The sequence below is a fragment of the Ananas comosus genome, linkage group 4 (genome assembly GCF_001540865.1).
Source record: "Ananas comosus cultivar F153 linkage group 4, ASM154086v1, whole genome shotgun sequence".
NCBI lineage: Eukaryota > Viridiplantae > Streptophyta > Magnoliopsida > Poales > Bromeliaceae > Ananas > Ananas comosus.
Window position 1 is genome coordinate 1,218,073 of NC_033624.1, and position 13,790 is coordinate 1,231,862.

At 37.6% G+C, this 13,790-nt stretch overlaps 1 protein-coding gene across 1 annotated transcript; it reads left to right on the forward strand.

Moving 5' to 3' along the window:
- Positions 4,810 to 11,492, forward strand: LOC109709621 (pectinesterase-like). The gene is given in 4 exon segments (XM_020231928.1): positions 4,810 to 5,631; positions 5,634 to 5,704; positions 7,059 to 7,329; positions 10,702 to 11,492. Coding segments are annotated over 4 exon segments (1,743 nt in total). The 5' UTR covers positions 4,810 to 4,925; the 3' UTR covers positions 11,397 to 11,492.

Below are 13,790 nucleotides of genomic sequence, written 5' to 3' on the forward strand. Positions count from 1 at the left end.
CTTATGGACTCCGCATGTTCTTTTCATATCTGTACGCATAGAGAATGGTTCTCGACGTACATGCCTATTGAAGGTGGAGATGTATTGATGGAAAATCACTCTAAGTGCACAGTTATTGGAATTGGTACTATTCAGGTACGAATGTTCGATGGAGTAGTGAGGACTATATCTGAGGTTCGGCATGTTCCGGATATGAGGAAAAATCTGATCTCATTGGGTACACTTGATACTAAAGGCTTTAAGTATTCTTCAGCTGATGGATTAATGAAGGTCGCTAAAGGGAATCTTGTAGTGATGAAGGCTAAGTTGTCCGACATGTTATATGTTCTACAGGGTTCCACTGTGACAGGTTCAGCAGCGGTGACTTCTTCCTCTATGTCAGATTCAGATAGCACCAAATTATGGCATATGCGACTGGGCCATATGAGTGAATATGGCATGATGAAGTTGGGCGAGAGAGGTTTACTTGGTAGTCAGAGTTTAGAAAAGTTGGACTTCTGCGAGCATTGTGTTCTTGGCAAACAAAAGAGAGTCAGCTTTAAGGTAGCAGTTCACCGAATAAAAGGTACTCTGGATTACATCCATTCTGATCTTTGGGGACCCTCTCGTACTCCTACTCATGGTGGTGCTAGATATATGTTGACTTTTATTGACGACTATTCTCGTAAAGTGTGGGCGTTCTTTCTGAAAAGTAAGGATGAGGTGTTCAATTATTTCAAGCAGTGGAAGGTCATGATTGAGAAGCAAACTGAAAAGAAGATCAAACGCTTAAGGACCGACAATGGTTTGGAATTCTGCTCGTCAGAGTTTGAAGAATTCTGCAAGAAGGAAGGGATCGTTCGACATAAAACCGTTAGGCATACTCCACAGCAGAATGGGGTGGCCGAACGGATGAATAGAACTCTTTTGGAGAGGGCCCGTTGTATGCTCTCTAATGCTGGCTTAGCGAAGAGTTTCTGGGCAGAGGCGATCTCTACGGCATGCTATTTGGTGAATCGATCTCCACATTCAGCACTTGATTGCAAAACTCCGGAGGAGGTATGGTCTGGTAGCCCTTCTGATTATTCTAATTTGCGAATATTTGGTTGTCCTGCTTATGTTCATGTTAATGAAGGCAAGTTAGAACCTAGGGCTAAAAAGTGCATTTTTATTGGTTATGCATCGGGGGTTAAGGGATATAGATTGTGGTGTCCTGAATCGTCTAAATTAATTATTAGTAGGGATGTCACATTTGATGAATCTGCTATGTTATATCCTAACCGTAATTCTTCTGATGAGACCCCGAGTGCTAGCAAGCAGGTGGAGGTAGAGACCGATGGTATAGTTCAGTCACAGGATTCTTCTCAGTCAGAACAAGTTCAGTCGACAGACACCTCAGTAACTGAAACCCCACAAGTTGAGAGGCAGAGCATTGCTACAGGCAGAGCGAGGAGACAGATCAAACCACCGCAGAGATATGGTTATGAAGATATGGTTGCGTACGCTCTTTCAGTGGCACAAGATACAGAAGAAGAAGGTGAACCTTCGACATATAATCAAGCTATTTCCGGTGCCAGTTCTGCAGAGTGGTTGGTGGCGATGAATGAGGAGATGGAGTCTCTCCATAAGAATCGCACATGGGAGTTGGTAAAACCGCCTACAGGCAAGAAAATTGTCGGCTGTAAGTGGGTCTTCAAGAAAAAGGACGGAATCCCCGGCGTGGAAGATACAAGGTATAAAGCTCGTTTAGTTGCTAAGGGCTACAGTCAGGTAGAAGGTGTGGACTTTAATGATATTTTCTCACCCGTCGTAAAGCATACTTCTATTCGTGTTCTTTTATCGTTAGTAGCCATGAATGACCTGTATCTTGAGCAGCTTGATGTTAAGACAGCTTTTCTGCATGGAGAACTTGAGGAGCAAATTTATATGAAACAGCCGGAGGGATTCATTGTTGAAGGGAAGGAGGACCATGTTTGCCTGTTAAAGAAATCGCTTTATGGCTTAAAGCAGTCTCCTCGACAATGGTATAAGCGGTTCGACTCCTTTATGACAGGTCACGGATATTCCAGAAGCAAACGTGACAGTTGCGTATATTTCAGAAAGCTTGATAAGGGATCTTTCATATATTTGTTGCTCTATGTCGATGATATGTTAATTGCTTCCAGCGACATAGTTGAGATAAATAAATTGAAGACTTTACTTAAGGGTGAGTTTGAGATGAAAGATCTAGGTGCTGCTAAGAAAATCCTTGGTATGGAAATTAAGAGGGACAACAAGTCAGGACTACTGCATTTGACACAAGAGAAATATATAGAGAAGATTTTAAAGCGTTTCGGGATGACAGACGCAAAACCAGTGAGCACTCCTTTTGCGGCGCATTTCAGACTTTCCGCCGAGTTATCACCGCAGTCCGATGATGAGCGGGAGTACATGTCACATGTTCCCTATTCTAGTGCTGTCGGGAGCATCATGTACGCCATGGTTTGCACACGGCCGGACATCTCCTATGCAGTGAGCATGGTTAGCAGATATATGACCAATCCTGGTAAGGCTCATTGGCAGGCTGTTAAGTGGATTTTGAGATACTTACGAGATACCACTAACACTTGTTTGGAGTTTGGGAGGTGTAAGGATGGTGTGGTTGGATATGTTGATTCAGATTTTGCAGGTGATTTGGACAGGAGGAGATCACTTTCAGGTTATGTATTCTCTATTGGCGGATGTGCAGTTAGTTGGAAAGCTTCACTACAACCTATTGTCGCCTTATCTACGACGGAGGCGGAATATATTGCTATGACAGAGGGTGTGAAGGAAGCTATGTGGCTAAGAGGCTTATTTGGTGAGCTTACTTCTTGTTGGAATCCGACGATTATTTATTCGGACAGTCAAAGTGCTATTCATTTGTCTAAAGATCAAATATTTCATGAGAGGACAAAGCACATCGATGTAAAGTTTCACTTTGTTCGGGATGTGATTGGGAAACACACGTTGACAGTTAAGAAAATTGGTACTGAGGACAATCCGGCGGATATGCTTACTAAGTCCCTTACTATTGCCAAGTTCAAACATTGTTTGGACTTGGTGGCAGTTAGCAGCATTTGAGGCCCTATGGGGCGTTTGGAGAAGACGGAGCGCGGAGCGTTAAGGAGCATTAAAGTGAATTAAATTCAAGGTGGAGTTTTATAGCGATCTCAACACAGCGGCTAAACTACAAATTAAACCAAGGTGGAGATTGTTATTTTTGGTTTAGATTTGTTGTTATCTAATTCTGAGGATAAATCCTAATCTAATTGGGATTAGATATTATTTAGATTTAATTTGGCATATATGGATTATAATTAGGAGTGTAATTCTAATTGAATTAGAATTAGACTCTAATTAGGAGACATATATTATATATACATGCTACGGCCAAGTTAATGAGGTAGCGACCCAATTAAGAGCCATGCAAAATTAATTAAATCTGGTGGTCCATCCGAACGGCCAGCAACAACGTGTGAAGGGAGATAAAACTCTATTCTAATTAGAGGGAAGCTCTAATGAAGCCGGCATGCAATCCTCTAATTAATTAGCCATCATTGTTTTTCCTTCTTGGGTGCTGTCGGTGTTTGGTGCCAAATTAATTAAGTCAACCTGCCGAGCAGAAGAATCTTATTGTACCGACGTGGTAATTTGGATATGCAATATGCATATGCGCGTCAATTTATTTATTTGGATTATGGGATTCTTTTGAGAGATCTTCTTTGTACTCCGCCTTTTCGACATTAATAAATTATTTGCTCCGTCTTCGCCCGTGGACGTAGGCCGTTGGCCGAACCACGTAAATATCGGTGTGTTCTTTCCTTATCTTTTCTTTTCTTGCATTAAATTATTTTCTGGATCTATTTTTCGCCGTTCCGATTTTAAAGCAAACCAAACTTCATAAAATAATTGCGCACCTTACAACAGAGCCAAATAAATAGTACGTATATGCTATAGACGATCTAAAACTAAGCAATTAGAAAGCACTTAGTTGGAGGTAAATACTATTATAGTAACAAATTAATTAAATGTAACTATTTTAGTTGGAAACAAATAGTAGCTAATAAATGCGATTACATATTTTGGTTCGAATTAGATAATAAAAGTGGTGGGAGTGAATGTGGCATTGATGAACTAAAGCTCTAAACATAAGTAGAAGAGAATAAGGGTCTCTTTGTTTTTATGGATTTAATGTTAAACTCATAATTTTCAAAATGTTGCAGGCGTTTCTCTTGACATCAAAGTCGCAATATTTCCGGGAGTCCCACTGACAATTACGGGAAAAATTGTTTTTTGAAACTCAAAAATATATCATTTTTTGATTTTCTGTTTTCAAACAACCCCTTGAACTTTCCTGGCTCTACGCACTCATTTCGAATGGACCACGCACCCCCTTAATTAACGCTACAGTAATTAATTAGACGACGAATCCATGCTGGGCCATAGCTCATGTTTTATTAAAGGTCATGTGTTGCATTTTAATAAGTTCGATTTGCTAGATAACACACAATCACCAGGTCCATGAAGTATCTTTTCATACACTCGATCCAATCTAATCTAACTAATTGCGCAATTAATCTTTCCACTGGCATGCAATAGTACGTACTCTCCATACCTTGCTGTAGGACAAAAAGTATATGTACACCGTTCTAAAACCAGCTGGAAGTTCAAAATTATGCAACTCCCAACAACCGAGCCTTTGACTCCACCCTTTAGCTAGATCTGTAATAAGTCCTATCCTACATCCTGCAATATAAAAATGATGATTAAAAAAAAAAAAAAAAAGTAAAATAAAGAGAAGAGAAAGAGTACGGCCTTACACCGTTATACACTCGTTTGTACCCAGCACTATTTAAGTCTATAAAGTAATCCCCCTCATCCCTACTCTCCGACACTCTGCCATACTCTCACTCTCACTCTCCACCATGCTCCCTCTAACTCGAAGAACCAAACTCCTCCTCTTCTCCCCTCTCCTCCTACTCCTCTTCCTCCTCTTCCTCCTCATTATCCAAAAACCCACCACCACCAACCAAGGCCGCCGCCACCGCCACCACTACCACCTCCTCCGCCGCCGCCACTCCCACCTCCAAGCTTCTGATGCTGATGCTGCTGCTGCTGCTGCAGCGGCGGCGGCGGCGGCGGCGGCGTACTGCGAGGGAGCGCTGTACCCGGAGCTGTGCGAGGCCACGCTGTCGACGGTGGAGGATCTGCACAAGAAGCCGCTGGCGGAGGTGATCTGCGAGGTGGTGAACAGCACGGAGGACGCCGTGCTCTCCTCCGCGGCGAACTGCTCCTCCTACCTCCGCCCCGGAAGCCGCTACGGCCGCGCCCTCACCCCGATCGAGGAGCTCGCGCTCGGCGACTGCCTCGAGCTCCTCGACTTCACCATGGACGAGCTCCGCGCCGCCGCCGCCGAGCTCACCGCCGAGGGGGCCGCCTCCGACGCCAACGTCAGCGACGTGCAAACGGCGCTCTCCGCCGCCATGACCAACCAGTACACGTGCCTCGACGGGTTCTCGCACGTGGACGGAGCTGCAGGGTCGGGGGGCGGGTGGGTGCGGCCGTACATCGAGGGGCGCATCGACCGCGTGTCGCACCTCGTGAGCCACACGCTCGCCATGGTGAAGAAGCTCCCGAGGGCTACGGCGCCGTGTCGGGGGGATTCCCGAGGTGGGTGTCGCCGGCCGACCGGAGGCTGCTGCAGGTTTGTGTTTTTTTTTTTTTTTACTATTATTATTAGTGTTATGATATCACCGTCATTAATTAGTGGGTGCTTCCCATGTTGTGTTTTTAACCCTCAAGTACATTTTGTCTCCGCATAGAATTAATAATCTCGACCCTTTTTACGGGTGGAACGTTTAGCACGTGACCAGAAATGCTCATTGGTCGGGAGAAAAAATAATTAGCCAGTGTTTTAGTGTTTTAATGGTCGGGTCGGACAAAGGCTGACAATCCAGCTTGCTGTTTGCGAGTCGGCTAATGTTCTATTCGATTTGAGCTCGAGATCGAATCACTCGTTTAGTAGATGAGACGAACACGAGCTGAAATTTTCAGCTTGTTTAATAAAAGAGTTGTACATAAGTTGAAATTTTCACCAATTTTAATAACGAGCCGAACACGAGCTGGAGTCAGTTCGTCCGTGTTTGACTTGATAATAGCTCGAATATATATATTTTATATTTATATAATTTTATATATTTTTATATATATATATATATATATATATATATATATATATATATATAATATTTTTATTATTTTATTTTTAGTAAAAAAAATAAAGTCAAGCTTAATTATCAAAAAATTTATTTATATATAAAGTATCAATCATTAGATTAAAGTTTAATAGATAAAATTTTATAAACTTATTTTGTATATATATCTAATTTAACCTATTTAATTTATTGTTTGTTGGTCTGTTTGTGAGTCAATTATTCGGCTCGATACTTTAACAAGCCATGTTGTGTCCGGTTTGTTAAACGAACCGAACACGAGTTGCCCCAGCTCACTCGTGATCAGTTTGTTGACACCCCTAGGTCGGACCACAATCTAATTTTTAGACTGATTCGAATCGATCCGTAAAAGGGAATTCTCACAGTGAAAAAGTTTCCACCTCCACATTATCTATCTCTCTAGAATTTCAATAATTGTCAAATATATTCGTACACATTGTGGATGATTTGAAACCTACTCTTTCTACTTACAATCACCATTTTACTCTTGAAAATATCTTTTACTATCATTTCGCATCTAGTGCACAACCCTTGCAATGATAGAAACTAACAAACAATTATTTATCATTTTCCGGTATAAAACAAAATTACAATACTTTTAAACTTTTGAAAGGATATATACATTTGATTATATAAACTTTATTCAGAAATATCTATGTTTGGAACTTCGTACAAAAACTTTTGTAAATTGTAACTCATAATTTTTCTTTTTTAAGTTGATATCTAGTTTTCATGTATAAGTTTAATGAATTTAAATTGAAATATGTATGGATGTCGACATGTTAAGTAACTAATTAGTTTAAACAATTATACGTTCAAAAAAAGGCGGCAACAAATACGACAAAGCCCGACTTAGTTGTGGCAAAGGACGGGAGCGGAAACTTCATGACGGTGGGGGACGCGGTGGCGGCAGCCCCCAATAATACGGCGACGAGGTTCATCATCTACATAAAGGCGGGCGGATACTTCGAGAATGTGGAGGTCGGAAAGAGCAAAAAGAACATCATGTTCATCGGGGACGGGATCGGCAAGACGGTGATCAAGGCGAGCCGGAACGTCGTCGACGGGTGGACCACTTTTCGGTCGGCCACCGTCGGTGAGTACACAAACTAAACCTTATTGATCCTTAATTTGTTTAGTAGTTTTATCTAGGGTTAAATTGAATGTGCGCTACACAGTAAACAGATAGGGTTAGTACGAAATACTCGAGAGTACAACGGTCACAAAGGTACATGCACTGTGGAATTGTTTAGTGGGATAGCATGTGAATGTGATCCACCACTGGATGCGCCTTACGAGGGTCGTTGTCCTCTTGCAAAAAAGTGGTCATCCAGAAGAATGTCGGTGATAATAATAATAATAATAATAATAATAATAATAATAGTTAGGTATAAATTTTTAAATTCTAACTTAAAATTATTAGTAGCATATTAATTCCGTTTCGTATGAAACAATTTGAAAATTAAAATATGGCATACAAAGTTCATATACGGGAAAGATAGATTTGTTACTAGAAACATTTATAAAAAAGGGTTAAGAATTTGTCTTAACGCTTCTGCTTATGGGCCTGATGCCAATGTATACTTTAAGAACGAAATATTTATACTCAGAAACTCTTAAACTGTATTTTGTTCGGGTATAAATAAGAACTGCTTGTTTTAAGAATAGTTATAAATTCAGATATAAACAGAAAGTAGATCAACTTTGTATTTGGATAAAAATTAGATTGTTCTTAGGAATAAAATAAATAGTGGCAGGTTTAGTAGCAGGTTTGCTGAAAATAGATGTAAAATGTGATGGTGAAAGATTTAAATTACTTTGTGCCATATTTTAAGATATTTTATAGATTAATTTTCAGATAATATTAATTGTCTTTCCCTGTTAACTTTGTGGGCCAAAATTAATAACCAATGGTGATGAAATAATGTAGCAGATACATTAAATTAAAGGAGGTCATATATATCATCATTCCTTTAAACGGGCCCATGTTAGTGATAATAAGTTGGGTGAAATAAATAAATGGCACGCACATTTACTTACTATAAATAACAAGTAATTAAAGATATTGTATTATAGTCGAAAGTATTACATGAAATAACGAGTTTCATTTATAAGCTACATTACGTGTATTAATTAAATCATTAGTCTCTGGATTATAAGGACAAACCTCGTATTAATTTAATTAATGAGTCTCTGTCATCATGCACGTTGTAAGTTGTGTTTTATTAGCTTTTGCGACGCCTCGTAACACTATTAAATTAATAAAAGAGATCTCATTAATTAGTCCCTGGATTAACTGGTACTGTTTTTCAATTTTCTCGAATGCAGCAGAGCAATATATATGCATGTCACGTTATCTTTTTTGTCCCATTCCACCAAAAGCCGTATCGGGGAGCTCCTTTCTCTAGAGAATCTCATTATTGTAAAAGTGATGGTTGGGTAAATTTATTTTGAAAAAGTTCTTTTAGCAGACTCAGGAATTTTTTACTACAGTAAAAAATTCAAAAGATATTAAATATAAACATATTTTTATGATAATGTAAGTATTTTTGTGATATTCTATTTAATAGCAAGTTTAACACACATTGATTATAAGAATTGTGGTAATAAAATAATGAAGAAAATGTGGAACCATACTCTTCCTACTCCAACTTTGCGATAGGTTACATTTAAATTTTTTAATTTTAATAATTTATGATTAGATATAGATTCTATCTTATATTATTTTTAATTTTGTTAATTAAGTCTACAGCCCAGTAAGCTTACAAAATTTCTAATATGATAGTGATTTCATACTGTTAGGTGTCGCAAAATATTAACATCTTGTCAAGTAAATTTGTACAAAAAGTTAAAAATTATAGTTTAAGTCTAACAAAAATGACAATAATAAAGGAGTCTTTAGCTTTATCTAGGATTACAACCAAAAAAAAAAAATGGAATCATGGTTACTTCTTTGGTGGAAGTTATATGTTAATTAAAAAATATATATACAACATTGTACATTTTTATTTTCTGTCAAAAAATACAATTTTTAAAAAAATTTAAAAATAATTTTATAAAAAAATATTTTTACATGGAATCAAATAATATCTATTTTTTATATCGTAAATAATTTTTTAGTTTATTTTATATCGAACCGATAGTTGTCTGAAGTTGTGGAGACTGCGGGCGCTGTTCAAAATAAATAAATAAATAAATTATTATGTATATGAATAGCAATGTATATGAATAGCAAAACTCATTAATTAAATATAAGATAAAATCCGTGGCGTGCCGAGGCCGTAAAGAATTTATGTGCACCTACTGTCGTGTCCATTGCTAGCAAAATTGACGTGACAATAAATTATCGGGCAAAAATTTTATGGACATAGTGTTCATAAAAAGCAATTTGGATGCCCCCTATGGGCGCCGCGTGGCACCTGCCTCATAAGCGGAGCAACTTTATTTTTTTGGGTGCATTTGGTGCACTACTTTTTGCTTTAATTTTTTTACTTTTAAATTATAATAATTTAATGTAGTTATATATTATGATTTTTTTTAAAATATATAAAAAGATTAGAGTTTAGGGTTTAAAATTAATTTTAAATATATTTTTAAAATATAATAAAATATATCTCTATTATATTATTAAATTATAATTAAAAAATAAAAAATAAAATTTAAAGCAAAGATGGTGCACCGGGTGCACCGAAACAAACCCCCAGTTCTTCCAAAAAGCAGAGTAGCAGGGGGGTGGGGGAGACACGGCGCCTATCCAGAGTGTCTGGATGCCACGCGGCACTCATCCAAGACATCTTTAAATTAAATTTTATGAACACTATATCCATAAAATTTTTGCCCTAAATTGTCGCGCGCGGGTGTACTCTGCACCTATTTTAAAGCATCTCCGTACGTGATTTGGACTAGCTGGGTTTGTCCATGTGCTTAGCTGGACTTCCTTATTTGAGAATGATGGAAATATATATATATATATATATAAAAGCATTCCTAAATTTCGCCCTATTAGTTATAAGTATATAAATTTTTAATCTTCACAATTATTTTTATTCGGTCAAAATTACTAATTATGTAGCTGCATTGATAGGAGGTCTTGAACATAATTTGTAAGTTAGGAAAATATAACAAATTTACCTTTTAATGCATAATTAAGTACAAGAATTAAAGAATGGGATGAATCTTATTGCAGATTTTTATTACTTCTTGTTTTATATGTTAGAATGGAATAAATAAAATGTTTTTGTATGTGAAGCTTTCTCAAATTATATACAAAATGAACTATTTAATAAAATTTAGAAAATCTAATTGTCGGCATTGAAAGTTCAGAGGTGGCTGTTATAGCAATCTTAGATCAAGGAACTCGTGAATAAAACATGCATGGTAGTTAAACAAAGCAGTGTTTACATCGTAGATTATTATTTATTCGGAAATTCAACATTTATACATGTCCTCCGAATTTTTCTTTCTACAGCCATTGTTGGTGACGGATTCCTCGCTCGCGACATTACAATCGAGAACTCCGCCGGACCGAGCAAACACCAGGCCGTGGCCCTGAGAACTGGCTCCGACCTCTCCGCCTTCTACCGGTGCAGCTTCGTCGGGTACCAGGACACTCTATACGTGCACTCCCTGCGCCAGTTCTACCGCGATTGCGACATCTACGGAACCATAGATTTCATTTTCGGAAATGCGGCTGTTGTTTTCCAGAACTGCAACTTGTACGCCCGAAAACCCGATCCAAACCAAAAAAATGTGTTCACGGCACAAGGCAGGGAGGACCCGAACCAGAACACGGGGATCTCGATCCAGAAATGTAAAGTAACTGCGGCTGCTGACCTAATTCCGGTGCAGTCGAACTTCTCGACATATTTGGGTCGGCCGTGGAAGAAGTATTCGAGGACGGTGTACATGCAATCGTTTCTCGATAGCCTGATTGACCCTGCAGGGTGGTTGGAATGGAACGGGAACTTCGGTTTGGACACATTGTACTATGGAGAGTATCTGAATCGCGGGCCGGGTTCGAACACGGCAGGTCGGGTAAAGTGGCCTGGGTACCACATCATCACAAGCGCCGCAGATGCGAACGATTTCACGGTAGGATCGTTCATACAGGGTGATCACTGGCTCGGATCGACTTCGATCCCATTCTCTGTAGGGTTGAATTAGTGTGAGATTAGTAACTAATTTCATTCTCGTTGTTGTTAACCTTCCGATTAATGAAATCAAGTTCAGAGTCAGTTATTTTCTTTTCCTTTTCATTTAGCTTTATTGGTGGCTATCTATTAACTTATGTTAAACCCCCATAATTAGTCAACGCGGCGAGCTTAGTTCTTAATGAAGTGCGTGTTTTTTCTTTTTAAGGTACCTGAAGGGGAAAAAAAGAAAAGAGAGAATGAAATTTGTCGTGTGATTGGCATTTCTACAAAAAATTTTCTGGTTAGAAATTATTATTAATTATTTATTTATAAATATAAATTGAAAAGGCACTTAGTTGATTTTGAATTCTAAACAATTAAAGGGTGCTAATTTTGCCGTTAAGTGGATCATTTTGAAGTAATATTTCTTGAATGAGAATAAGAAGCATTAACCCTTAGCTCTTTGAGACATTTGCTGATAGAATCGTTGCCATGTAACCATTAAATTCTACGCTCAAAAATTTATAAATGATTGAGAGAAATTACAGTGCCCCAAACATTGTTCAAAAAATAAATAAATAGTGCCTATGATACCTACAGAAAAAAGTTTAAAAGGAACATTACATGATTTGTAACTTTTGTGTAGTGTACCGGGCTAACATTGGGCTTTATATATATTGGGCCTGTTTTGGGCTTTCCAATCGTTGTATTTTTGGGATCAAGGCCTAAGGGTTGGTTGGGCCTCTTTGGTATGTTTTGATCTTGTTTGGACATGGTAATGGGCCGTTATCAATCATTTAACTTACAAAGTTCTTGCCAGAAGAGAAAAAGACCACTCTTTCTCTTCTAATCTTTAATTTTCTCTCTTTATTTGCCACATCGTTTCACCTGTAAAGGAGAATATAATAATTAAAAGATATATAAAGTAATGTAAAATTTGCACGCCGAACCAAAAATGAAACAGAAAAAACTTAGCGCGCTAGATAGAGAAATCTCTCGCATTCATATTTCTAGCTATCAACAGGCTCTAACTAGCGACAAACATTATTAAAATGTGGGTGTTATTTATTTATTTATTTTTTGATACGTTCGCTCATACTGAGGCTTAAACTTCTGACTCTAAAATTTATCTGATATAGCAATGGATAGTATGAAGTAGACTGTCTGTTAATAATATTTCGACGGTACTGAACGTCTTTAGCGCAAGCGGTAAAGAGATTAGTGGTTGGTGTCTGAGATCCTAAGTTCGAATTCTAATAAGGGATATGAATTGTCATTTCGTAACAAAAGAGTATGGCATCTTCAGTTGGCAACATATGGCGAGGGGAAGGGAAAAACAATGAGGCCGGGAAACCCTACGAACCCTAGGAGGAATTCTACACTGTCACACTTACACCACGTCATCAATAACAAACCAATCATATTTCTTATTTTCAAACAAAAGTACAATAAAAATATTTTTTTTATAATCATGATGGAACATGTATCTCTAAAAGAAGATATTTGATTGGTTTGTAACGCCACGTCACCAATGCATCCGATTCATTCTATAATTTTTGGAACCCTAGTGGGGAAACAGAAGATCACGTGAGAGGAGTCCTTTAACGGCGACCTCAACCGTAGCAACGGCTATTAGCCGTTATGATATGGAGTAGTACTCCAACGGGCATCATCGGGGCATCGGATTCCTTTTGAAGTGGCTGGGTCGGTCGCATTCATTCTACTTTTGTGCACTGGCCCAACTCAGCCGTGAACCACGCGAGAAAGGTGAGCCTATATATAAATATTTGATAAAATAAGTTAAAATTTTTGACCTTAGAATGAGTGGGATATAAAATGTTTCTCTAGTTTAGAGAAATACATATAATATTGATTTTATAAAATCACAATCTGAATAAAAAATATTTTAAAAAATGTATATATTTATTCTTTAGTATTTTATGATAAAAATAGAAAAAATTATATCATAATTGCATCATGAAGATTTTACACAACATAATTATTTTTATGAAAATAACTAAAATACTTTTTCATTACACTTTAGCTTACTCTTCCAGCGGTCCCAACCAAACCTCAGAGCTCAGAAAATTGAGAAATTATTGTTTGAACCTGGTACACCATATCATTTGTGGACCATCTTTTTTTTTTTCTTTTTTATGACGCTAGTAGATAACACAGAAAAAATAAGATTTAAATTAAAAACATGACATGGAAAAAAAAAAAACCATCAGATGGACCTACAGTTCTAAATCCTGATAGGATCAATAAAAGATATTCGAAATTATATGTAAACAGAAAAAAATTATAAAATTTGCTTATACTTTTTAATTAGTGTGAATTGAAAAAATTATGCTCTCTATATTTTCAAGATTAGGGTGTAAATCTAGTGATAAATATTTACTTACTTATCACATTAATTTTTTAA